At 52.3% G+C, this 27,033-nt stretch overlaps 3 protein-coding genes across 3 annotated transcripts; 2 read left to right on the top strand and 1 right to left on the bottom strand.

Moving 5' to 3' along the window:
* Positions 1 to 1,000: 1,000 nt before the first annotated feature.
* LOC308279532 (testis-specific Y-encoded protein 1-like) lies at positions 1,001 to 4,089 on the top strand (the record flags this gene model as incomplete). The annotated part of the gene is made up of 7 exons (XM_080719658.1): positions 1,001 to 1,082; positions 1,868 to 1,930; positions 2,159 to 2,499; positions 3,395 to 3,454; positions 3,581 to 3,692; positions 3,788 to 3,933; positions 4,033 to 4,089. 7 exons carry the CDS (start codon positions 1,001 to 1,003, stop codon positions 4,087 to 4,089), a joined length of 861 nt encoding a protein of 286 aa, XP_080575784.1.
* Positions 4,090 to 5,652: 1,563 nt separating this feature from the next.
* LOC308279531 (testis-specific Y-encoded protein 10-like) lies at positions 5,653 to 10,062 on the top strand (the record flags this gene model as incomplete). Its single annotated transcript, XM_080719657.1, has 6 exons — positions 5,653 to 6,285; positions 6,998 to 7,075; positions 7,226 to 7,337; positions 7,436 to 7,581; positions 7,684 to 7,771; positions 9,941 to 10,062. 6 exons carry the CDS (start codon positions 5,653 to 5,655, stop codon positions 10,060 to 10,062), a joined length of 1,179 nt encoding a protein of 392 aa, XP_080575783.1.
* A 210-nt stretch (positions 10,063 to 10,272) lies between these two features.
* Positions 10,273 to 25,106, bottom strand: LOC308279530 (RNA-binding motif protein, X chromosome-like; the record flags this gene model as incomplete). The annotated part of the gene is made up of 10 exons (XM_080719656.1): positions 10,273 to 10,423; positions 10,541 to 10,635; positions 10,923 to 11,104; positions 11,751 to 11,812; positions 15,844 to 16,105; positions 17,020 to 17,108; positions 17,194 to 17,319; positions 18,736 to 18,844; positions 24,945 to 25,014; positions 25,101 to 25,106. 10 exons carry the CDS (start codon positions 25,104 to 25,106, stop codon positions 10,273 to 10,275), a joined length of 1,152 nt encoding a protein of 383 aa, XP_080575782.1.
* Positions 25,107 to 27,033: the final 1,927 nt, after the last annotated feature.

The raw sequence follows: 27,033 nt of genomic DNA, 5'->3' as shown, positions 1-27,033 counted from the left end.
GAAAAAGGAGGTTAGGCCCATAGCCCTGACTGAAATCCAACAACCTTCCTCTGTATTTGGTGAGATGGATGGGGAAATGCTTACGGGTGGGTCTTGGTTTGCTAGACTAAAAAAAAAAAAAAAAAAAAAAAAAAAAATCTGCACACTGCACCGTGTGCCTCACGCAATGTGCCCTTCTGCAGGCCTGCCGAGGACAGTGGCACATGGTCCAGACCTCAGGCACAAAACCTCCCAAGGCCAGCCTTTGTGCTAACCAACCATATCCCAAACAGCATAACCGATGGACTAACCAGGCTGGAATGATTCAGATCACATTCCAAAACTGGCTCACCTTTTCGGACTGCAGCCTGGTCCTCTTGAATGGCTACCTCCTTTGTTCTGAAAAGCAAGAAGAAGCATGGGTTGGATCCCTGATTTGAGCAAAAGGCATCCTGAAATGGGACAATACTCCTATTCGTTTTCTGTCCCGACCCTCCACACTTCTCCTTCCATGTGCTGTGCATGGAAAAGGGCAACCTAACTAAGACCAAGTTGAGTGCGCCTCCCAGGTGCCCTGTGGTGGTGACAGTCTCCTTGCTGGCTCACAGTTAGGAAAACGGAGGAGTCCAAGAAAAGGCCAAGAGAGCTAATGCTAAAGACTACCGCCTGCACAAAAATCCAGAGGTCCAATCCTCCTGCCAACCCAATCTAAGAGCCACCAGATTTTCCCCTTGCAGCCTGCCTGGAGCCGAGACTTCTGCCATAGGCACCGATTAAAGTTAGGCCTTCACACCTAGGAGAGGGGGCAACTGGATCTGCTGCAAGTCTCTGGGCCTCCTGTCACATGCACACTCATCCACTGCCTCCATCCCAGCCCACACCTGACCCAGCGCCATTCCCGTCACAGGTCCTGTGGGAAGGCGTGGATGCCAGGCTGCAAATGCCGGAGAAGCAGCGCGCATGGGCCCACGCCGAGCCCTTCCGTGGCCGAGGCTAGGAGGAGTGAGGCCACGCACAGTTGATGGACTGCAGTAGTTCACCCAGAGCCAAGCATTCCGTCGACCTGCATCCTTTCACCGCACCGCAGCGGGGACACCGGGAGTGTGAGTTTCTCGAGAACTACTTGGGGGAGGGCGGGTGGTTGGCAGCCTCGTTGCCAGCATTCCTTCTGCGCTTGGGCAAAGAGGCTAGCGAAACGGGCAGCTCATTTCTTAGAGGCTTTCCCCAAGGACAACTGACCGTGTCGGGGGACAGGTCTGCCTGGCCGCACCGAGGGTCCTCCACCTACAGGCTGCTCCAGGATAACAAGACAAGTACTAAAATAAAAAGGCCGGGGATACCTGGGCGCGGTGAGTGGGGGTCTGGGCTGGGCACTGGCAAGCCCCCCACGGCCCGCGTCCTGCCGACCGTCTGGACAGGCGACCCAAGGTGGGCTGAGTCCCCCTGAACTGACCTTTGTTTGTTTGTTCTCTGTGGTCCTGGGGGTGGGACCCAGAGGCTTTCTACCTCCGGGCTACACTCCCAGACCTATTTTATACTTTATTTGGAAGCAGGGTCTCACTAAGTCGCAGAGAGCCTCCCTCAGCAGCCGAGGCCGGCTTCGAACCTGCGCGATCCTCCGGTCTCAGCCTCCCAAGCGCGGGGATTACGCGCGTGCGCCGCCGCGCCCGGCCTGAACTGACTTTTGACAGGCCAGGTGCGGGGCTGTGCCCGCAAAGGCCTCGCCGGGGTCCCTCTGACTGGGCGCTAGCAGATGCGCGAGGCTGTAGGAGCCCTCCCTCCCGGCCACCCCGCCTCTCCCGAGGCCACTGGGGCACACATGCGCACAACACCCGACTCTCCGGAAGCGGAAGTCGTCCTCCGCCTGCCCTCAGCGGTCCTTCTGTAGACAGGCTAGACGCCTTCCCGCGTGCCCTCCTGGATCCAGCTGAAGGCCAGGGCCCCATGGCCAGTGCGGGGGTGGACGGGGAGGGCTGGGCGGCCCTGGGAGGCCCGCCGCTCGTCGGCCTGGGAGCGGCCCCTCGGGAGGGCGCTGCGCCTGCGCCTGCCAGGCAGCGGAGCCCAGAGCCCAGAGCCCCCAGTGCCCGGGTGCAGCCGAGGGTAGCTGTCGGCCTGGGGGAGGAGGCCTGGGTGTCCCCTGCGAAGGCTCTGCAGCTCCCCACGGCCTCCGCTTTCCCAGGGGAGGTGCGGGCGCCGGGGGAGGAGGAGGCGGCGGTGCTGCAGATGGGGGAAGTGATGGAGGTGGTGGAGGTAGAGACCCAGGACCCCGAGGAAGAGGGCGAGGACTCGGATTCCGACCAGTGTGAGGGAAACGCCCAGGCACAGATGAGGCGGGGCTCCCCTACGGGCCTCTCCCCAGTGGAGGAGCTGCAGCTCCTGGAGTCTAAGCTCAGAGCCATCGATGCCCGCGCCAGCAGGACCTACGCAAGTCTGATGACCGAGGTAGCGCAGACACGCGGGCCCCGCCTTCATCGCAGGAGGGCCATCATCCTGCGCATCCCCGCCTTCTGGGCCAAAGCGGTATCCTTAGTTGCGCTAATCGCCAGCGGGGCATCGGGCGGTCTCTGGCGGGCAGGGGCGGAGAGGGAGTGCCTGGGACCTTAGGTCACGAGGACGAGGACGAGAGAGGGAGTGAGGCCACTGCCCTAGGATTTTTGAGAAGAGAGGCGGCCGGATGGGCCTTGCCCCTGCAACGAGGAAAGGGAGGGAGTTCAGGGAGTGGCACCTGAGGTCCACACGACTCAGCCGGCACAGGCAGAGCACACGGCGAGCTTCAGGCCCGAAAGGAAACGTGGCGAAGGCGGAGGTGTGTGGGGAGACTGCCAGGGCTTTCTGGGGCCAGAAAACCCGGCTGTGCTCCCAGCGCCACCAGCCTGTGGCCTTCCTCCTGTCCTTGGTGGGTCCCAGCTACAGGTGTTCCCTGACAGGGGCCAGACAGATCAATTCTGGTGTCTGCCCCAGGTGCCCGCTCCGCAGAGGCTGAGCCCGGGACACAGGGCACAGCCAGGCGCCCCTGCTCCTCAGCAGTCAGGACATCCTCCTGACTGTCCAGGAGGGCCCAGTGGACCACCGTGGCCAAACGCCCCACCCCAACCCACCCCACCCTCCTTGGGTCCCGGAAACCAGGACGGAGGACACCTTGGCGGCGGCACCCAGCCTGAGGCTGGCGCAGGAGAGCCCAGAGCTCAGAGGCCCTCCTCCAGTCCCTGCAGCCCTGCCGAGCTTGGAACACACCCAGGGGCAGCCTGGGCCCCAAGGGGCTTGTGGCAAGAGAGGCGGGTCTGGGAGCCAGGAGGGAAGGGTAGAACTGGCCCACTTGCAGCACCTCCCTCTGCCCCACACCTCGGGCACTCGTGAGCGTCTCAGTAGCCTCCAGCTCCTCCTTGACCGAAGGCAGTTTGTGCACCACCCCCAGCTGTCGGCCATCATCAGCCACCAAGATGCAGACTTGCTTGGCTACATGTTTCGTTTGGAGGTCAGCCCGGGCCTGGGCCTGGGTCTGGGCAGAGGGTGGGGCAAGTTGGCAGGGGAGGTTGGGCCCTCCCAGCACACAGGCTCCCCTCAGCACACCTGCCTTGGGTTTTCCCTGGGGGCCTGGCAGGTGGAAGAACTGGGCCGTCCTGGCAGTCACTGCAGACTGTTGTTTTTCTTCCGGGCCAACCCCTACTTTCGCAACAAGGTCATCGTTAAGAAGTATCGGCTCAGCGTCACAGGTGAGACAGAGCCCTCCTGTGGGAGGGGAGGCTTCAGGTCCAGTCGCGGGCACCCACGGAGCAGGCTGGATCCTGGCACCCTTCATTCCCTGCAGGGTGTCGGGCCACTAGTTCGACTGCCATCGAGTGGTACTGTGATGGTGACGGGGAAGCCGCCGGCTTCTTTCCGGACCCCGGCTGCGTGACCTTCCTCGACTGGCTGTCTGTTCTCAACTGCCCAGGCTCAAACAGGGTTGCTGAGGTCAGGGCCTCCTCCTTGACCTTGTCATAATTGAATCTGCTGGGGCCTGGGGCCTGGCGCCTGAACCTTGACCTGCTTTGTCTCGCCTCCCGCTCCCAGGTCATCATGGAGGACCTGTGGCTCAATCCCCTGCACTACTACTACCTTGGCGCGTAGGATCCCGGCGTCCCACAAGGACAGAGGAGGCCAGGTGAGCAGCCAAGGGGCTGGGGTGGAAGAGCTCCTGTGGCCGCCTCCCGGGACACCTGTGGGCAAACACAGGCTCCAGTTGCTCGGAGGCATTAGGGTCGCACAAAGCAAAGCCGTCAGTGCAGAGTCTGTGGAGAGACTCCGACCTCCTGGACGTGGCAGTACCGGACCCTGGCCGCCCACCAAGGGCCGACGTTGCACGTCACTGCAGCCTCCCGGTGTCTCCATGACAGGGCTTTCTTAAGCACCCTCAGGAGCCCGTCCCCTCTCCTCTCCCGTCTACTCCCCCCTCCCTGACCCCCGGAAGGTGTCCATTTCCCATCTTTCCTTTTCCGTGTCCACCTCGCTAGAGCCTGCGCGTGGCGCTCTGAGCCTTGTCTAGTGGGTCAGCGGGGTTCATGCCGTAGTTGTACGAGGAAGCTGGAGTAAGGTTCCTGACCGCTGGGTGGGTGGGGGGGGGGCGCGCGGTGGGGGCTGAGGTGGCAGGCGCAAACCTTCACGAGGTCTTCGGGGCAACAGAGTCTGACAGGGCGGGAACTAATGAGAGGACACACGCGGGTCTTTGCTATGCTGTACCTACACACTCACCGTCGTCACACTGTACATGTGCGTGTGTGTCCCTGCCCCTCTTTCCCTCTGACTCTGTGTCTCTCTCACACACACTCATAGGCAAATTGTCGTTCAGAGCCGTGAAGGTACCTGCCTGTTTGATTGCTCATGTGTGCCTCTCGAACCTCTGTGTGCCAGGTACAGGAAGACGTGCTGTTTCCATGAGGAAGCTGCCACCCCTGTGTGCGGATCATCCACACGCCCCCCCCCCCCAGGAATCCCGTGGGACCTTTACTGGCGGGTGATGTGAAGTGCCTCCCTGCTTCTGGAGACTGGAGAGAGACAGTGTCAGTGCCGAGGGAGGAGGCGGGCATTCGACCTCATAATGGAGCATGTGCCATGTTTGTGCACCAGCAGGGAGAGAGCAATAAACAGGAGGGAGTTGTTTTTCCTGTGCGTACACCTGAGGACAAGGCATGGGTTGTAGGAGTAAGCCTGGCCACTGGTGGGGGTGGGGGTCTTCGTCCTCCGGGCCAGGGTTTCTCCTGACACCTCAGGGTCTGGTCCCTCAATAGGGGGCGGTGGTCGGGCAGCTCACTGTGTGACCTAGCTCACGGACACTTGAGTAGGGAGTGGGGCTTGCCCAGGGTCCCATAGCACGCACGGAAGGGCCGAGGGCCCCCGGGCCCAGAGGCCCAGGGGCACGATGCCCACAGTCTGGGGCGCTGGGTTCTGACTGACAGGCGGAGGGCGGGGCTGCGTGTTGGACCGCCCCCGGTGGCGGGAGGGGTTGGAGGGGCGGGGCCGGAGGGAGTGCGCGCGCGCGGGTGGCCTTCGGAGCTTCCCGCCCGCCCCAGGGGGCGCCTGCGCACATGCGCAGGGTAGCGCTCTCGCCAGGCCCGCAGCCCTCCCACTGCAGACACGCCGGCGTCCGGAGGGTCGTCCCCGCCACCGCTGTCGGTGCCGGGGGCCACGCGCGCCATGGCCAGTAGGGGAGCGGGCGGGGAGGGCCGGGCGGCCCCGGCAGCCCCGCAGCTCCAGGGTCTGCACAGGGGCCTTGAGGCGGTGGCGACCCCTGTGTTTCCGGGGGAACCGCCCCCACGGTCCGCTTCCCCCAGGGCCCGGGCGCAGCAGAGGGTAGCTGGCGGCAGGGAGGGGGAGGGGGCGGAAGCCTGTGTGTCCCCCGTGGACATGGAGGTTGTGTTGCGCCCTGAGGCCTCCCCTTGCAGAGAGGGGGCGGCCAGCGGGGAGGAGGTCGTGCTGCAGCTGTGGGAAGTAATGGAGGAGGTGGAGGTAGAGACTCAGGACCCACCGCAACAGGAGGATCCCCAGGCACCGGCACCCACCCGGCGGAAGCTATCAAAGCGCAGGCCCAAAATGGAGCGGCTGGAAATCCTGCAGTTGGAGCTCAGCTTTGTGACCGCTCGGGCGAGAGGTGCATTGGAAAGGCTAAGAAGAAAGGTGGCGCGAAGCCGCAGATTGGTCTTTGACCGCAGAAGGGATGTCATCCAGAGCATCCCCGGCTTCTGGGCTGCAGCGGTATCCTTAACCGGTGTTCGCTCAGGGGGCAGCGAAGAGGAGGAAGGGATCTGGAGCTCCAGAAGGAGCAGGGCTGTGGGAAGGTGGGAGGGGAGAGCCAGGGACATGCGGATCGGTGGGGGGTAGTAAAAGGCCGAGACCAATCTGGTGGAATAATGAGGACACACTGCATAGATGTGGCCCGGTAGTTAGCACAAAAGGAGGCAGGTGTAAGAGCTGGGAAGAAGATCAGCAAGGAAAGGCAAGTAGGGCTCAAAAAGGACCCTTCACTCTGCAAACATTGGAAGGCATTCTTTTCCTGGAATTCTTTTGGGTGGGGCAGCCCCCTCTAACAGACTGCTAGGCACAGCCACCAGGCCTTAGAAGTGGGGGAGCCACCTGCATCTGCGCGCGCGGGCTCCCTCCCTCCCTCCCCCTCTCTCTCTCTCTCTCTCTCTCTCTCTCTCTCTCTCTCTCACACACACACACACACACACACACACACACACACACACACACACACATCCTTCCTTTTGGGACGGATGGCGTAGCATGTAAAAACCAAGTAGGGCTGAGGAAGCCTCCATTAGCAGCCCATCCCCAAGCCAGTGCAGGCAGGCAGTTTTGCATACACCCAGGAGCCCCTGTAGACCCCAGACCCGAGGGTGCATGTGGAAAGGCCAGCAGGGCCCATCATCAGGGTGGGCCAGTGTAGAATGCCTGCGCACCTCCGGGGAGGTTCCCTGCCCCACACTCTCCTCGCTCTCTCGTCTGGTTCCGTTTCTCCTAGCTCCTTGACCTATAGCAGTTGGTGCACCACCCCCAGCTGTCAGCCATCATCAGCCATAAAGATGAAGACTTACTTGGCTACCTGTTGAGTTTGGAGGTCAGTCCCGGAGTTACTCTGGGGAGAGGCTCGGGGGAGGGGGGTGTTCAGAGAGAAAGGTGGGAGGGGCAGCTGATCCAAGCCAGTGCGCAGGTTCACTCAGCACACCTTAGACAAGACTCCACCTGGCCCTTTTTCATGGCCTGGCAGGTGGAAGAACTCAGCCTTCCCCAGGCCTTCTGCAGGATAATATTTTTCTTTCGGGACAACCCCTACTTTCAGAACGAAGTGCTCATTAAGGAGTATATACTCAGCATCACTGGTAAGCAGGGTCTTCCTGAAAGCAGGGGTTGTCTCTGGGTGAAGTGGGCTGCACAGAGGGTGACGTAGCCGTAGCCTGACATTCTTCAATTCCTCCAGGATATGAGGCCTTTCGTTCCACCACAATCCATCCTCTGTCGGGTTGTGAGGGTGCAGGGACCAGCTGCTCTCAGGACTCTGAGGGCCTGACCTTCTTCACCTGGCTGTGTGCCCACAACTGCCCAGACTCCAACAGGATTGCTGAGGTGGGGCCCTCTGGGCCACTTCAGCAGTGACCTTTGTGGGTTTCCCTTTTGCTGGGAAAGGGGTCTGCGTCATGAACTAACCTGTCCTGCTTCCCCTCCCAGGTCATCGTTGAGGACCTGTGGCTCAAACCCCTGCATTACTACCTTGGGAAAGACAACACCCGGAGAGGGGATGGAGCTTCAGAGCCAGGTGAGCATCCAGCTGTGGAACCTGTTAACTGGTTCCTGTCAACCCGTGGGAAAATTCGGCCTTTGAACAACTGCATAGGACACCGAGTATTTAGGACGGGGTGGGGGGGTCCTCTTACCTCTTGAGAAAGGTGAATGTCCCTGTACTGGGAAAGAGGCTGGGCTGAAGGTGCTATGAATACTTTTTCCATAACTCACTCCCGAGCCCACCCCCACAACCCCTTCCTTCTCCTCTCCTGGGTTCTTCTCTCACCCTGTGCACACCGGGGTACAGACCATGCGTGAGGGGCTCTCTGTCACCCTGTGCCACCCGTTTCTGTGGCCACATTCCAAGGCTTCCCCGCATGATCCCAAGAACCCTGTCAGTTTCACAGACGGGCGGACAGCCCCCTCAGTTGTAAAGGGAATCATTTTCATTTGGGAGAGGTGTCAGCGCTACCAAATGGTGAGGGATGGTATATCCGGTGAGGGCTTCAGAATGCAAACGCTGGTAGGGTGCAAAGACACACAGTGTTCCTTACATCTTCTGTCTCCTCGTGTGCGCGCGCGTGTGTGTGTGTCCATTTGCTTGTTTTGTGCCTGTCTTTGCGTAGGCGTATGCATGAACTCCAGCCTTCCAGATGACCGGCGTGAATCTCTGGGATATACCTGACCTTGACCTTCACCAGGAACTTCGAAGTATCTCAAGAAGGAAGAGATAGATATCCTGCATGTCACATTTTCAGAGGGAGGGAAATAAAGCTTACCAACTGCCTTGCTATGCCTGGGTGATTGGTAGTGGAAGATTGTGTGAATAAATCCAAACCACCTGAGACAAGTGCTGCAGCCATGGGCTGTCTGCCTAGTAAGAGTCTGACGGCTTAACCTGGAGGATGGAAAAAAGGGACTGGGCCCCGCGCCCATCTCGACCCCTTCCTTCCCCCGGTGGATTCTCTCCCCGTCTTGGGTTCTGCTCCCACCCTGTGCACACCGGGGTACGGGAATCCTGTCAGTTTCACAGACGGGCGGACAGCCCCAGCAATTGTAAAGGGAATTATAAGCGGGCCACTATCTTTGAAGCAGGGGGAGACTGACGACAGGGTGGATTGGGTTGTTTCCGGTGTGGGTGTGGGGTGGGGGAGACTTCTTTCTCTCTGTTGTCGATAATTGGGCAGAGCGGCTGTTTCCGAGAAGAAGCCGATTCCATCCCATCGTGGGCGGTGTGGACCCCTGGAAACTTCCTGGGTGGTGCTGGGAAGGTACTTTTGCATGCCACTGGCACAGAAGGCACAGACAGGGAGGGTGGGGGCACAGATCAAACGCACCCTGTGCCAAGCTCTGTCGCTTTCAACCCAGTGGGTTATCGCTCCCGTTGCTGCCCAGGCCGGCAAATACTACCCTTGCTCCTTACCTCCAAGTGGACTGGCCTCAGATTTGTAGCTCAGCCGACACTGGATGCACGCAGTGCCCTAACTGGTGCAGTTCCGAATGAGCATCGCCAGGGTGTTTCTCCTCATGACGTAGGGTAACAAAGATGTCTCCTCCTGCCAGATGGCCACCCCCAGCCCAGACCCTTCTCTGGGATGGGTCCCTCTCCTGGTACAGAGCAGCAGCAAACTGTGTTAAGGGCAAGCCCTGGGACAGAGAGAGCAGTGGCAAAATGTTAGCCCCGAGAAACATTTGGCAGGCTCCTTCCTGAGCACGCAGCCGGTCGGTCCCGGAAACACCTGCCACGCGGTAAGGGGTTTACTCAGCTACAGCTCGCGTGCGGGTGGAGATTGCTGTGGAAGCCCAGACACATTCCTCTCCAGGTTAGCCGAGGGTGTGTCCACCCTCTGCAGGTCCCTCTGGGATGCTCTGCGGCCGACATTCTCCCCGTGATCTCGGTGATCCCTGCTCAAACATCCCCGCACACTGTGGGGAGTGGTGGGGCCCCCCATGCTACCACACAGACCCTTGGAAGTTGAGGTGGTGGCAAGTACCTGACTGCTTGGCCTTGAACCCCAACAGCACCAGGCTGCCCTTCAGGCTTTCCTGGAGAGGCGATGGCCCTCCGCCCCAGGAACCTGGGTGTAAGACCGCTACCGCTACTGCCAAAGGGTGGCTCCGAGGACCAGCTCTGAATGCTGTTCTCAGTTGCTCCACACGGGTTGCAGAGCAGTGTTTTTAGCTCTTAGGTGTTCCTCTTGAGGGACACAGGCAGCTATGGGCCATCCACAGCAGTTGGTAGGATCCCCCATGGTGGACAACAGCAGGGATCTTCTGGAGACATGGCCCGTGGGCGGGGGCGGTGGGGGACTTGTGTGGGGCTGATGCGCAAAGTAGTCACCTGTGAACTCACAGTGGGCTCGCTCCTACCTCTGGTGTAGGCTGTTAGGAAGGTGCTGCCTCCTACACTGGAAAGGGAGGGCAGCTTGAAAAGTGTCCTCACCCCATCTAAGTGTCTCTGCCTGCCTGGAAACTCTGTCACCCCCACTTCCTCCTCAGACCTGCGCTACAGGGAAGGGAGGTGTACACTGGGGTTCACGCATGAGGCACAGAGCCTGTTGCTGCCCTCTGTAGGCTCCAGGGCCAGTGCGGGTCCTGGGGACCACCCGGACCGATGCAGCTTACTGAGATCTTGGTGGAGCCCAAACCTGGGACCCACTGGCAGTCTTCCTCCTGCCAGGTCCCACTAAAGGCACAGTGTGTGGATGTGGTGTTAAGTCAGTGTCCATGCTGTCAACTGACCTTGCCTCCCGCACCCAGCGACATAGCCTCTGGTTCATTCTGCACGGCTGCAGTCACCTACCCAGGTTGCTGGGAGACTTGGCCCAACACCCTGCAGGTGTTGGGAGACTTGGCCTCCTGCCAGGGCACAACCATCCCTCTGTGGAAGTCTTCTCCCTAGGAAGGTCAAGCGTTAGAATGACTCACCCTTCCAGTGGTCATACTGCATTTGTGTTTGCCCGACTTGTCTCCCTCTTCCTCTCTCTTTCCCTCGCTGACTTTCTCTCCTTGAGTCTGTCGCCGTGTCACTTTCACTCACTAGGGTGTTGTATTTCTCTCCCTCTGCTGTCTTCTCCGCCCCGCAATTTCAAAATTCAGTGGCGATTTAATTTTAAATTTTAACATTGTTCTGGCCATGCCAGTCTCGGGGGCGTGTCCTGCTGCAGCCACTCTCACTTTCTCACCCAACACCTGGGTGGGGCAGGTTGGCAGGTGACGGTGACCTCACACCTTTTCTCCAGCTGAAACCCCTTGATGCCCGTGAACCAAGGTGTTTTTCCGAGTCCTTGGCTCTCAAAAGTAAGAGCTTGGATGCATCCTTTTACTATGAGGAAGACAGAGGCAAAGAAGACAAACAGCGATGTCGCTGAGGGAAGCCACAGAGGACTCCGATTTCACCCCTTCACAGGGCAACCAGAGAAAAGCTGGACGCTAATTCAGAGACCCCCTTTACGGTCCTCCCACAGGGCGGATTCCCACACTGGCCCTTCCATTGTTGCACCTGAATGTGTGGTGTGTGAGAGGTGAGGTTGCCTTACCTCTCCCTTAGTTCAAATCTAACTCCCTCCATCAGCATTGCTTGCCCTGCGGATTCATGGGCCACTGTTATAAACCATCCCCTCCAACCTTTTATCCTGTGTACCTTGTGGGCCAAGGGGAACACCAACACAGATAGCTGGCTTGCTGAGGCCTCCACGTTTGGGAGATGGAGAGCAGAAGAAGCTCATGGGCGGGCTGGCTAAGCATCGCGGTTCACTATGGGATTCCCGGGGAGATGTTTACCAGAATCGTCAATGTTTACCCCAGAGAAAGCTGGACCAAAGAACTGACAGACCAGAGGACACTGCACAAACTAGTAAGGATCTCGGCAGCACAAGCATGTAGACAGAGGAATGGGGCCCTGTGTTTGCCCAACCCAGTGTAGATGAGTCCAGGGCAGCTGGGCCAAAGGGCTAATGGATGAGGGGGCTCCAGTCCACTCGGCCTGGGACTTTCTACTTTCAGTGTCATACCTTCTTGGAGCTGGAGCTGGTCTCCTCCACCTTTCACCCACACAGGGGGACTCCTGAGTACCCTTGGAATGAAAGTAGTCAGGCAGTAAAGCATTCCATAAACTCAGGAATGAAGGGTCAACAAGAATCATCATACTCCCGGGCATGTGTACAGGCGTTCAGGGGCAACAGAATGCTAGCCAGCGCCCCTCCCGGTGTTCCTGCAGACACAATCCGTGTCTTTCTACAGTGCCACTGAAAGAGCCTTGGGATGGCCCTGGACCAGAAGCTGCCACCACATCGCCCTCAAGAGACTCTGCCATTTAAGCCAGTGTGTGTGCCCGCGTGCGTGCATGGGCGCGTGTACACGCGCTCTCCGTGTCTCTTTATCCCTCCCCTCCCTCCCTCTCCCCACCCCCGTCTCCTTTCTACGGAGACAGAAGGTTGGGAGACGTGCAGTATAAATGTATATATGTTACATACATTACACGCATGCCCTGCTCACACACACCACACACTCTCTCACGCTCACTCATCTGCCGTGCATCGGACCTCTGTTCTTCTGCCAGCTTGCCTAGAATGGACACTTGCCTCATAAACTCTCCTGGGTGGGAGACATTCACACTTGAGGGCGTGGAGTTTGGCTGCTGGAGTATGGCAAAGAAGCTACTGAGTGCTAGCAGTTCTTTTGACTCCTTTTGGGTTTGCTCACTGGATGCTGGCACACGGAGACTGAAAGTTGACCTTTCTCTCACTTTCCCTTCCAGGTCATTAGGGAGGACAAGGACCTCTGTCTGGCTCATAAGCTCTGTACCACTACCTTGGGTAGTAAGTAGAAAGCCAGGAGAGAACAGGTCCTTTGAGCAGGCACGTGACGCAGTGTTGAAAAGCCAGTATTTCTGGTTCCCGGGAAAAAGAGTGCACAAACTGAGCTCTCAGTTTCTCTAGGGGACTAGGAGGCATAGGACTATTTTCACAATGGATACTACATGCATTCTTTTTCCTGCTGAAGGTGATGTCTCTGCGGCACTGACAAGACGGCTGTGCTGCATGTCACTGAAGCTTCACTGATCTTCAGAACATGTCTTCTACAGCCACCCTCAGCCTTCTTCCTCTACACACAAGTGCCTCTGTGACTGTAAACCCGCCCTAAAGAAGTTCGCTCTGTGCTATTTTCTACCACCTTTATGCAGAGCCCCTCTTAACCCTGATGATGTCCCTCTTTTCTGAGTCCCAGGGGACTGCTCCAATAATTTCACGATGTATCTGGGGTGAAGGTTGACCATCGGGCACAAATTTAGTCTCCTCAGGGCAAATGCTGCTTTAATCACAGATCTCAGTCTTCAAATAGGCAGTGACAGTCCTCTTGTACAGGCAGTGACATTCATCCCTCTATCGCTCTGACCGTGCACAATTGTGCATGTACACGTGATCCATACTTTTCAGAGGGGAATTAAGTTCCAACATTTGGCTTTCCTCCAATACCCGTGAACTCTCAGCTCCTAGAACAGGTCAATCATCTGCTGGATTCTCAAGCACAGGAAAGAATTCACCATGTAAACAAACCCAGGCTTTCATACCTAAGAGTCGCCTGGGTTGTTGTTGATTTTGCTTTTGTTTTCTGTGTTTGACAAATGTGGAGTGAGGGGTAAATGGCTTCTCCACCTGCAACCAGGAGTTCCTTATGCAAGGATGGTGGGCCAGTGGAGTGCTTAGGTCCTAAAAATTTGTACGAACTGTGCATGTCCAAGCACAGAGGTTAACCGTATTTTGAGAGGTTAACATTCATCAGAAACCCTGCCTCGCCAGGCCTACGTGGTGACGCATGTTTGTAATCCACGCGCTTGGGAGGCTGAGACAGGAGAATCGCACAGGTCCGAAGCCAGCCTCAGCTACTTAGTGAGGCTCTCATCAACTTAGTGAGACCCTGTTTCCAAATAAAACATTAAAAAAAAAGGTCTGGGAGTATAGCCTGGAGATAGAAAAGACCCTGGGTTCCACCCCAGTACCACACACACACAAAAAAAAAAAAAAAAAAAGGAGGAGGAGGAGGAGGAGGAGGAGGAGTTGAAAGGAGAAGGAAAAAAAGAAAAAGAAAGAAAGAACCTCTGCCTCTTCTGGCTGGTTCAAAAGAGGTAGCCCTTGCCCTCATTAAAATATGAACCTCCAGCAATCACTAGCAATTGCTAGGTAGTTCAGGCACCTGTTTTCTTCAAAAGTACACAATGGGGGATGCTGATAAAATACATGTACCTCCCCACACAGTTGCCATGAAGGAAAATTGTGCTTTTCTCTGTAACTGGGACTGTATAGGCTTATGTTTCTCTATGCAACTACGGATTTCTGCCCTAATGCATACACAGGGACCTCTTTAACTGTTGCCGTTTTGCGCATCTTTATTTAGTTAGGATGCACAGGTAGGTTTGGTTTTGATTAAACCCCAAAAATGCAGCTTAATCTTCATCTTTACTGGCTTTGCATTTGAGATACTTCAACTAAACTTTTAGCTTCCAAGTTTTTCATAGATTTAACAATCTTTCCGTAGTAGTTACACATTAATATTCCAAAAGAACTCAGTGTTTAAATGTTAAAACGTTAATGTTAATGGCGTTGCTACTGATCTTTACCTAAATTTAAAATTCCATCTTGTGCCGGGCATGGTGGTGCATGCTTGTAATCCCAGAACTTGGAAGGCTGAGACAGAAGGATCACAGGCTCCTGGTCAGCTTCAGCACACTTGTGAGGCCCTGTGGAACACAGCAAGATCCTGTTTAAACAACAACAACAACAACAACAACAAGAACACAACAACACAACAACAACAAAGTAAAAGCAAGCTGGGGGTATAGGTCAGAGGTTCAGAGCTAGAATGTTCCTGGGCTCAAGCTGATTCCCCTAGCGCGGCTGGCTCCGAACCAGCGTGATCCTCCTGTCCCCGCCTCCTAAGCGCCGGGATTACAAGCGTGGGCGCCACCACACCCAGCTACGCCATATTTCTTAAAACAAATTTCTGACCAGATTCCGTGTTGCAGGCTTTGTTGTACCCCTAAATATTTAAAGGCAAACTTGGGTTTATTTGGCTGTCTTGTCTGATGAACTAGAGAACATATAAAACTTGCTAGACTATGAGCCTAACCGTATAAAGATTTAGGCTTCGAGGCATAAAGGTAAAATTTAAACAAGAGCGCAATTTGTCTTCCAATCAAATGTGATCTTAAGCTTGTGTATCTGGTCAAAACATAAAAACAAAAACATATAATAGGGTGGCACACACCTATAATGCCCAGTACTTGGGAGGCTGAAATAGAAGGATCCTAAGTTTCAGGCCAGGCTGGGCAATGTAGAGAGACCCTATTTCATAAATAAACAACAACAACAAAATAGGGCTGAGGATGTCCTTAGGACATTTAACACCTCTGGGGTCCAATCCGCAGTTACCCCCCTCCTTTCCCACATACACACTCAGCAAATGTCATTTCCTTCACCATCTTTATTCTCAAACTTTATAATACAAATATTTAATCCAAACTGGGAACTTCTACTTTTTTGCCTAACAAGTATAGAATTGCTTCAAACACTTTTACTTACCGTCTAACAGGTATAGGATTACTTTAAACAATGACTTTGAACAATTGGACTTTTTGTCCAGTAAGTACAGAATTACTCTGAACAACTTTACTTTCTGTCTAACAAGTACAGAATTACTTTGAACAATTACAATTCTTGCCTAACAGTATAAAATTACTTTGAACAATTTCAATGTTTGTCTAACAAGGGTAGTATTCCTTCAAACAATTTTAGTTTTGTCTAACAAGTATAGAAGTACTTTGAACAATTTTACTTTTTGCCCAACAAGGACAGAAATACTTTGAACAGTTTTACTTTTTCATCTTAGAATCTAAAGTATTTCATGGAAAGAAAGTTAATATATGACCCAACCATAAGAAACAACATATTTCTCTCTGTAGTGCTCAAGTAACATGGAGAGTGGCATTTTATTTTTCTTTCGGCCAAGTAGTTTAGTGTAACTAAACTTGGATATTATTTTTGGTATCTGCTTCGGTGTCCTCCTTCAGATCGGCTTCCCCCATAAACTCCTCTTGTACCCCCACACCTGGAACTAGCATAGGATTCACGAGGGGCAGGGCATGCCCTACCCATAGAAAGTGGAAGCCCACGTTCTTGTCTACCACCACGCTCACGACCACTTGAGTAGACATCATTTCGGTAGCTTGAGTAGATATCACTTCGGTAACTTGAGTAACTTTCGCGACCTCCACCATATCCATCTCTTGAGCTGCTGTAATCATCATAGCGGCTGTCTGCAACATAAGTCAGTGGGGGCCCTCGTGCAGGTGGAGCATCACGGGAGCTTCCTGGAGCATCAAATATCAAATAAAAAAATGTAAAAAGCATATTAAAGCCGGGTGTGGCGGCGCACGCTTGTCATCCCCGCGCTTGAGAGTCAGAGACGGGATTCCCGCAGGTTGGAAGCCAGCTGTGCTGGCCTAAGAGACCCTGTTTCCAAACTAAAAAAAAAGTATATACATACATACATACATACATACATACATACATACATACATACATACATACATACATATGAGGTCTGGGAGTGTAGGCCAGAGGTTAGAAGGGCTTCCTGAAACCCCAGTAACACACACACACACACACACACACACACACACACACACACAAACACACAAACACACACACACACAAACACTCACGCACGCACACATGCACGCACGCACACACACACACATACACAAGCATATTAAATAACTTGGAGAACTGCCTTTATTTCCTGAAAATGGGCTGAAATGAGGATCGAGCATTTTGTTTCTATGCTTCTTATCTTGAACATTCCATGTTCATGTGTTCAAACAATTTTTTTCAAACTGGAAAAATAATACTTCCGGTTTACTCTTAAAAACAAGTATTCAGCCAGGCTTGGGGGCACACACTTGTAATCCCCGTGGTTGGGAGGCAGAGACAGGAGGATCGCGCAGGTTCGAAGCCAGCCACTCACGCTGGCTTAGGAGACCCTGTTTCCAAATACAAATGTAAAAATAGGTCTGGGAGTGTAACCTGGAGGTAGAAGGGTTTCCAGGAACCCCAGTACCTCTAAAAAAAAAAAAAACCCAACAAGTATTCATTATTTTAAAACAATAACAACAATAAGTTTATCCAGCTAATCAAATTGTCAAGAAGGATGATGTTTTCCCTTCATAAGAAAGAGTTCATTAAGATTATAATCTGGGCTGGTAATTGGTAACCAGACACTCACCATAACTCTCATATGTATCTCTGTAAGAGCCTCCACTTGGAAGATCAGAATAAGTCCTATCACGATCTGCTCCATAGACGTCACGATCACTAAATTACAACAAGCAAACCTTTAGTTCAATGGAAACAAACAATTCAAGTAATCTGTTGGGTAAAAAAATAAAACTTAATGTACCTATAGCCTTTAGAGTAACGTTCATCCCGAGAACTATAATGGCCATAATCACGGTATGCATAGTCTCTAGCCGGTTGAACATAATCCTTGGTGTCTCTGGAACTTGAATAGACTCGGCTTGAATAACTTAAGGCACAAAATGAAAAATAATGTTGTGTTCAATAATAATTAATATTAACTAAACATAAGAAACTTTAAAAGATGAGCAAAATACTTGAGTAGATTACTTCTACAAATTGGGTAAACCTAAGGCTGTAATACAATTATCACTAGTATTCAAAAAAATAAAATTCAAATCAAACATAAACACTGTGTATATACATGACAATTTCCACGGGGGACTGGCTTCAGACAATATCAACTCTAGTATTTATTTATTTTTTGGTACTGGGAATTTCTCTCAGGAGCACTCTACCTCCGAGCTATAACCCAGACCTTGTTCTTTTTTTTTTTTTTTTTGGTGGGTGGTACTGGAGATTGAACCCAGGTTCATTCTACCTCTACCTCTGAGCTATAGCTTCAGCCTTTTCTTTTCTTCTTTATTTTGAAACGGGGTCTCACTACGTTGCAGAGGGCATCACTAAGTAGCTGAGGCCGGCCTTGAACCGCGGTCCTCCTGTTTCAGCCTCCCAAGCACTGGGATTACAAGTGTGCACCAGCATGCCCACTATGTTCATTTTGCTTTTTTTTTTAACCAGGACCACTCTTGGTCGTTTGTGAGTCTCGCTAGGTTGCTGAGGCTGGCCTTGAACCCGCAATCCTCCTGTCTCAGCCGCCCAAGTACTGAGATTACAGGCGTGAGCCGCCGTGCCATCTGAGGATACTAACTTTTGAGGAGCACGTACAAAGAAAAATCCTGGAGTTCTGCCTATGGAAAACCTGCAGGTGTGTAATGTGTCACTATGACCCAGCAATTCCATTCCCTCAGGCCCAGAATAGTTTTAAAAAATGTACTCATCTATTTACAAATAGATGAGTTGTATTTGGTAACCTGTGCTAGAGGTAACCACAGCAAGTGTTTGGGTAAACTGTGTTAAAATACAAACGGTGGGATGGTAAGCCATAAAGTACAAGGACTCTTTATGCATGCCGTCATATGTTTAAAGCTTGCAAATATTATGTTAAGGAAAAGGACTGATACATAAATCCTCACTGTTGCAGGATGTGGTGGCACAGGTTTTTAATCTCAGCATCCTGAGACCTGAGCCCGGAGAATCACAGTTTGCTGACAGCCTCAGCTGCTTCTTTGCTACCCAGCGAGACGCTTTATGGCAAAACAAAGAATAAACAATAGGGCTTGAGGTGTAGCTCGGGGGTAGAATGCCCCTGGGTTCCATCCCCAGTACTGCCAAACATACACAAACAAATAAGCAAATAAATAAACAAAACCTCAAAGTATGGTTTGATTCCAGCGTAGAGGCTTCAAAAAAATGTTCCATGTTTTGGCGCTAGATCAGAATGCGTGCTGTGTTGAATGTAAATTAAATTTCATCAAATTATTTAGTTTAAAATATTTAACTTTTAATCAACGGATTCCTTTACCCATCTTGAGCGGAGTAACCATCATCTCTTGGTGACATGTAGTCATCTCTCCGCGAAGAGACGGGCTCTCTGCGCAGTCCACCTCCATAATTCTCTCTTCCTTGTGAAACTGGACATTTAATTTTAAAACAATTACATGATCATTTCAAGGAGAGAACGTTTAGAAGAAAAAGCATTCTTCCTCTCCAATATATATGTGTTTCTGAAGTTGTTCCTTCTAAGATTCTATCCAAATTCATTTCGGTCATCGAATTTCCCTCCTTAACATCCCTTCCATTTATGAAATGCTCTCCTCTGCTTCTCATGGCATTATTTCACCCAACTTTCGCCTGGATTACTTCTTCAAAGTTTTCTGACTTGATTTCATTCTTACTGATTACAACATTCTTCATTGTACTGGTTTTGCTAAAGCTAAAGAAGTATTTTCTAATAATCTTCACCCTTATGACTGTAGAGTTGAATAGGAGCTGTGGCTCCTGTCACTCCCTCTCATGTCACATGAGAATGTACTGCATATATCTGGTCCAGGGGAAAGAATAAAATGTAAAAATGCAAACCAACCAACAAAAAAGTAAGAATAGCTGTGGACAAAGCCTACAGAATGGGAGAAAATCTTTGCCAGCCGCTCCCGTGATAGAGTACTAATATCTAACACATAAATAACCGTAACGAAGGGAACTTAACACTAAAGAATGTGTTTTCCCCCCGAAAGAAAAGGGCAGTTGAACTGAACAAGACACTTCTCAAAAGAAGAAACAGAAATGGCCAATAAATACTTTGAGAAAGTTCAGCTTCATTACCCACCAGGGAAATGCAAATCAAAATGGCACAGAGTCCATCTGAATTCCAGTTTAGATGGAACTCCAATATGGAAATCGTCAAGAATAGAAATAACAAGTGCCGGCAAGGAAGTGGGGAAATAGGAACTCTCATGCATTTGTGAGGAAACTACAAATCAGTACAACCACTACGGAGGTCAGAAGGTAGGTTCCTCAAAAAGAGTAGGAATGGAATCAACATATGACCCAGGTAGGCTTCTGAGGGGTATCTTTCCAAAAGGATTAAAGTTAGAATACTATACTGATACATGCACATCCCTCTCCATGTGCAGCCGCTCAATTCACAATTGGCTAATTATGAAACCAACCTGGGTACCTGCCAAAAGATGACTGGATAAGGAAAATGTGATATGATATGCACCATGAAATTCTCTCTCAGGCATACAGAACAAAACATATGACATCTTAAGGAAAACGGTCAGAACTAGAGAATATTATGCTGAGAGAGAGCAGCCCGACTCAGAAAGCAAAGGGTTTTATGGTCTCTCTCACCAGTGGAAGCTAGAGAGAAAACAGAAAAACAGAAGGAACTTGAGATTACTGAGGCGACACCAGGAGAATAATGGAAGGGAAGGAAACAGGGAGATGGAAGTCGGAAGGGGAAAAGGAATCACGATGAAGAAAATAGTCTAAATGAGGCTTTGTGCGTTTACGAAGGTCTGTGCACATAGCCTTATTTCACTAGTCTCACAGACAGGAATAGGGAGGGAGTGAGGTTGGGGTGGGGTGGGACTCAGAGGGAATTACACCAAGTATCACACTGCTCCTCAGCGTGATGATAACTGCAACGCACAAATGAAACGAGATTAATAAAAACGCAAGCTTGTAATTGATAAGTAAAATAAAAAATTAAATGCGAGTAAAATAAAAATAATGTGCATACAGCGGAGTGTGAAAAACACGAGAGAGGTCCGGTACATGTGGCATGTAAAGTTTTAATGGCACGGCTCTCCCGGGGATCAGGGCGAGGCACCGTGGGGCCCGCGTGCCTGTCCGAAGTTTGAGGACGCGGGCTCTCCTTTTCAAGGTATGCTTTTCGCGAGATGAGGGTTCACTCGCGAGAACGCCCAATTCTCGCGGGAGTTTCAGCCCCTCCCTTGCCCTGCAGAGGTCATGTGACACAAAGTCACATGAGTGCAGGACCCAACTTAACATTCCGGCCTTTTGATGGTAGGGATAATGGATGATGTTGGACCCTCTAGCTTCTTCCTGCTCTCAAGGGGCGTCGTCAGGGGCCCCAGGCCGGGAGGAGTCGGGAGTCCAGTCCCCCAGAAGGGGGTGCAGGTGGGTGCATAGCTGCGGTGCGAATTGGAGGTTACCCTGGACAGCTTAGTGATGTGCGCTTGAGGAGGCTTGAACAGGCAAGGGCTATTAAAGAAAAAAACAAATCATGAGATTGAGCAGGCGACCAAAAAGGAGACTGGCTTACTCAGTACCTGGAGAGCTACCCTGAGCTGGCAAAGAGGATGGAGGTTGAGGGATCCAGGAGCCATCAGTCTTCAGCCAGGCTGAGTAGGGCCAGCGGCTGAGTAGGGCCAGCGGCGGGGCCTGGTCTGGAAAGGTGCTCCCCCTTTGTTGAGGCACCTGGGGCTCACCCTTTTCCAAGGGCACTGTTCCAGTGGCCCTCCTGGCCACACGCCGAGCAGTCAGATTGGTAGGCGTGGCTTTGCCCCACTTGAGACAGGCTCCTGGAGGTAGTTGTTGTTGCAGTCCTCCACACCTAGGTGGCGCTCCAGAGGGCTGAGCTGCCACCGCCAGCTGAAGGGCAGCTACCAGGGATCTGCTTTTTGGCAAAGTCGGAGTGTACGCTCCATTTCCGCCTGTTTCTCTCTGGAATTAAAACTTAGATGCTATGTTAAGGTTCTGTCAGCTGTGACGGACCTATACTCACAAAGAGTGCGTCCCGGGGCTGGTGTCCGGCAAGAATGGCAACGCAGACTCCCCACGGGCAGAGGGTGTCGCCCCAGCCCCGGCGTTTCCCACAGCACCTAGGGCGCGCCCACGCGGGCCGCCCAGCAAAATTGCAGTCTGGCGCGGGCCAAGATGGCGACTGTGACATCACCAGGCAGTGACTATGCGCCATCACAAAATGGCAGCTGGCGGGAAAATAAATGGAAGCTGATGGGGGAGAGCATTTGGAGGGATACCAGACCACTTAGAAAAGTTCCTAACTGTTCCTGGGCCACGGCAACCTATTTTCCAACTCGTATCAAGGCAGACAGGCTCTCAGGGCATCTGCTAGTATAAAGGTTCGACTCCCCATAATTGGTTTGCGGGCAGAAACGAAGAACAGGAAATGGGCGTCCCCGATTTCCCTGCTCAATCGTTCGGAAACGGAGGTTAAGAGATAGGGAAGAACGTCTTCATTCCTTCTCAAAACCGGAGGATGACCTGGTCATCCACAGGGTGGTCCCAGTGGACCATGGGACAATGGGTCACCAAGCGCTTGGATTTTAAGGTCCCAGTGGACCAGAAGACCCAAGTCCGGAACCGCTAACCAAGGGAAGGAGGCAGTTTACCGGAGTATAGTGATGTCGGCCAGCGCTGGCTGTGACAGAAGCGCTGAGAAGCTGCTGGGGGCGCGGTGGAGCCAGGGCGTGCGGATGCCGGTAGTTGGTGTGGACGGCACTGGCGGCTGGCGGGATCAGTGGGGGCGCGCAGGCGGCGTGGCTTGCCGGGCCCGCGGCGTGAAGACAAAATGGCTTCCAGGCATGCGCCAGACGCTGAGGCTGGGCCCCGAGGAGCACCGCCAGTGAGCCTGGCTCGGGGCGGGTGGGGCAAACCGGCCAGAGGTCCCAGCAGTGACCGGAGAACCAAGCTGGAACGGTGCTTTAGGACGTCCAAGCGGCAGGCGGAGGTCTTGGCCCGCGCAGGCGGTTGGCTGGCAGAGCAAGTGCCAAGCTGCCTGGCTCGGGCCGGAAAGATGGCCGCCGACTCCGGAATGGCCAGGCCCAGGCAGCAGGGGTGGGCAGGCACAGGGTGAAGGGCACCAGGGCACGAGTCCGAGAGGGGGAACCAGCTGGAGTGCGGGCTGGACTTGGCGGGCTGGGGGCTGTTTAGCAGAGTGGCGGCCACATAGATGGAGGAGGCAGGCGGCCCCGGCAGGCGGGTCTAAGCAACGCCAGGCGCGGAGAAGACATAGGCGCGCAGTGTGGCGCAGTCCGCTGGCGACGCAGTCTCATTCCAGCGGCGGGCATCGTGGGCAGGCGGGAACGGCGGTTTTAGGAGGTCCAAGTGGCAGGCAGGAGCAGAGCAGGTGTCAGCATCACCCAAGGAGCCTGGCTCCGGGCGGGTGGAACTGGCAGCCTGGCGGCCGTCGGAGCCTGCACGCCCTGGCAGTGGTGGCTGTGGCCGCAGTGGCAGTGAAAGATTGCCATCGGCGCTCCAGAAGAGAGCGCGTGGGCAGGAAAAGATGGCCACTGGCTCTCAGCAGAGTGCAGGGCTGGAATGATGGCCGCAGACTCTCAGCAGAGTGCGGGATCAGAAAGATGGCCACCGGCTCTCAGCAGAGCGTGGGGCCGAAAAGATGGCCACGAGCTCTCAGCAGAGCATGGGGCCAAAAAGATGGCCGCGAGCTCTCAGCAGAGCTCGTGGCTGGAAAGATGGCCGCGGACTCTCAGCAGAGCCCAGGGCGGGAAGAAGGCCGCCGGCTCTCCCGGAGAGTGCGGGGCTGGGGAAGAAGGCTTACGGTCCGGGTAGACATGGGGCGGCAGCGGCGGCAGTGGTGGGAGCAACGCCTGCAAGCGGAGCGCTGGTGTGGGACCTCACAGTCGAGCTGCTGGCGGGTCAGAGAGTCCGGGGCTCAAAAAGAGAGTAAAAATAAAAAGAGAAAACAGAAAAAAAAAAAAGGGGGGGAGGGACCCAAGAGTTCTCCCGGTTCAGCACCAAATGATAAGTAAAATAAAAAATTAATGCAGTAAAATAAAAATAATGTGCGTATGGCGGAGTGTGAAAAACACGAGAGAGGTCCGGTACACGTGGCATGTAAAGTTTTAATGGCACGGCTCTCCGGGGGATCAGGGAGAGGCACCGTGGGGCCGTCGCGCCTGTCCGAAGTTTGAGGACGCGGGCTCTCCTTTTCAAGGTATGCATCTCGAGAGATGAGGGTTCACTCACGGGAACGCCCAATTCTCGCGGGGGTTTCAGCCCCTCCCTTGCCCTGCAGAGGTCATGTGACACAAAGTCACATGAGTGCAGGACCCAACTTAACAGTAATTCCCATATTTGGGAGGCTGAGGCAGGATGACCAAAGTCTGAGGACAGCCTCAGCTACTTAACTAAGTGAGGCCCTTTGCAACTCAGTGGGACCTTGTTTCAAAATAAAGATAAGAAAGCAGGGTGGGGGTGTAGCTCGGAGGTAGAATGTTCCATCCCCCAAACAAAACACACGCACACACACACGCACGCACACACACTTGTATATACACTATATGTGGCAACTTTTATTTTTTCTGCCTTTTGCACATTTATGGGGTTTTCTATCTTTCTCTTTATCACTGCGAGTCCCTCACTCTGCTCGTTTCTCTGTCTGTAGGTCTCTCTCTTTAAAAAGTGCCTTATGGCTCCTTGAATACCAGAGCTTATCACATCAAACAGAGCTTACCAAGTTGTTGTCTATACTCTTTCTCCATGGTTAAAAACTTTTGTCAGAACAAGATATTTTCTTTCCCTTTGACGTATTCTTTTCCTTCTTCTATGCATTACTAATGACAACTGAGAGCAGAAAAAACAACACTCAACACCCCCAGTCTCTCTAACTGATTAAATTTCTCATGCATTCTTTTCCCCAGATAAAGTAACTTATCACTTTTGTTCCAACCATCTCTCACACATATAAAAATACTACGACATTTACTGACAGTAGTGTCTATTTGAAGATGGCAGTGTATAGGGAACATGCCCCACTACCTCTGAGCACTGCCCTACACCTCGGAGAAGAATGCCAGGAAACTAATAAGAAACCAATCCTATCCACTCAGTGGATAGAACCCAAAGACCAACTGTAATCTGTTCTCCACACCCGGGACATTCTGGATGGCCCGCCCAGGCTGCCCAGCAATCATTACGAGGAACACAGCAGATCTCGACGGAACCAGAACCGTGAGAGAACGTTCTCTTCCTAACAGGATCCTGAGAGGCTCCAATACACCTTGCAGCACCTGTGAGATTACTGACTCTCAGCAGAAACCTGGGTTAACTGTGGGTGTGTGGGTAGGTTGGGAGTGGTCTCCCAAAATACCAAACCTGCAGGGTTTGTGAGTTTACAGAGGCCTAGGTGCCCTGGAGCACCATGCCCCCAGTAATGTGCAGGCAGGACAGCATGAGGAGAGGGGGAGATACAAGAACAGTACAGCTTTAATAAGAACGTACTGCAGTCACAGGACGAGTCCGTGCAGTCTGGGCCCTTGACATAGATAGCCTGCAGAATCTCAAGTGACCACTGTTAGGAGGACAGCAGGGGTTTCACTAGGATAAGAACACTGAGGCAGACCACAGAGCTCTCTGGAGTGCAGGGTCCCACCTGACCTCCATAAGGTACGGGGCATAAGGTGACTCCAGTAAGCACAGCAACGGGGTGGGGGAGGGTGTTTCCAGGGAATGCAACCTAGGTCCACACACCAGCAAGTGTGTGTCTCAAAATGCAGAGGCTGGCAGTCAGTCAGAGGTTACCTACAACCAGCGCCCGCTAAGGCATACCTTGCGGTGAATATTTACTTCTAGAACAGCATACAACAGTTAAGGGAAGGTGGTTAGATGTAGGAATTCCACACAAAGAGAGCTAGAAAATGTAATAAAGATACTAAAGGGTCCTGAAAACACGAGGAAGATGACCAGCTAGTAAAGAATGAGCTTTCACAATTATACAACCATGGCGATTACAAACTTAGAGGTGCAGAAAATGTCAGAACATTTTAGAATTATAATTATGGGTATGCTCAAAGACATCAGATGTTAGACTGGAGAAGTATTATTATGATTATTACTATTACAATTACTACTACTATTATTATTTTTTTTTTATGGTACCGGGGTTCCTAGAAACCCTTTCCGGGCTACACTCCCAGACTTATTTCATTTTTTTTTTTTAAATTTAAAACAGGGTCTCTTAAGCCAGTGAGGTTGACTTCGAACCTGCGCGATCCTCCTGTCTCTACCTCACAAGGGCGGGGATTACATGCGTGCGCCACCATGCCCGGCAAAAGCCTATATATCATGACAGGACATAATCAGCAAAGAGATCAGTATCCTGAACAGGAACCAAAAGAGGCTCCGAGGAAAATTCAGGACATAATAATGAAGTAAGAATTTCAGTAGACACATTCAACATTATCTATCCCTATCAAAGTACCATGGCCATTTTTTCATAGACCTACAGAAGTTCGTTCTAGAATTCTTAAGGAACACAAAACAAAAGACCTGGAAGAGCCAGAACAATTCTCAGCAATAAGAACCCTGCTTGCAGGTATCACAATACCTGACTTCAAATTGTAGTACAAGGACAGTATAAAAAGAGCCTGGTATTAGCACAAGAGCAGGCACACAGACCAATGGTTAGAACAGAATAGAAAACTCAGAAACAAAGCCCTGTATCGATAACCACTTGATCTCATTCATGCACTCATTCATTCATTCATTCATTCATTCATTTTGTTGGTACTGGTGTTGCTCGAAACCCTTCTAACTCCGGGTTGCACTCCCAGACCTATTTTATACTTTTTAAATTTGGAAACAAGTCTCTTAAGCCAGCGCCGCGGGCTTTGAACCTGCATGATCCTCCTGTCTCTCCCTCCTAAGCTCCGGGATCACAAGCGTGCGCCACCACGTCCAGCTCCACTTGATATTTTATAAAGGCACTGATGGCATACACGGGAGAAAGAAGAGCCTTTTCAAAGGATGGTGTTGGGAAAACTAGCTATCCATATGTAGAAAAATGGAATTAACCCCTACCCTCTCACCCTGCCCAAAAGCCAACTCAAGGTCGTCCAAAGACCTAGAAAGTAAGACCAGAAATTTTCAAACTACTAGACGAGCATGTCGGACCAACACTCCAACATATATGTACATTGAGAAACCTCCTTAAGAAGACTCTGAACGCTCCGGAAATTAAAAACAAGAATTAGTTAGTGAAATAAACACAGCAAAGGGAATCCACCAAGAACCAATCAAAGGTCTAATATCTAGAATATACAGGGGGAGCTTAAAAAATGTAATGCTAAAGAACAAATAAGTAGGTCAGAAATGGGCAACCAAACTGAATAAACTCTTCTCCAAAGAAGAAATAAAAATCGCAAACAATAGCTGGGCGAGGTGGTTGTTCGCCTGTAATTCAGTAGTTGGAGGCCAAGATAGGAGAATCACAAGTTCCAGGCTAGCTTCAGCTACGTAGGCTCTCCACAAGTTGGTCAGACTCTGCTTCAAGTTTAAACAATAAAAACTACGGCTGGGGGTATATCTCGGA

Source organism: Muscardinus avellanarius (assembly GCF_963383645.1).
Source record: "Muscardinus avellanarius genome assembly, chromosome: Y".
NCBI classification, from domain to species: Eukaryota; Metazoa; Chordata; class Mammalia; order Rodentia; family Gliridae; genus Muscardinus; species Muscardinus avellanarius.
This window is presented reverse-complemented; position numbering and strand designations above follow the sequence as displayed.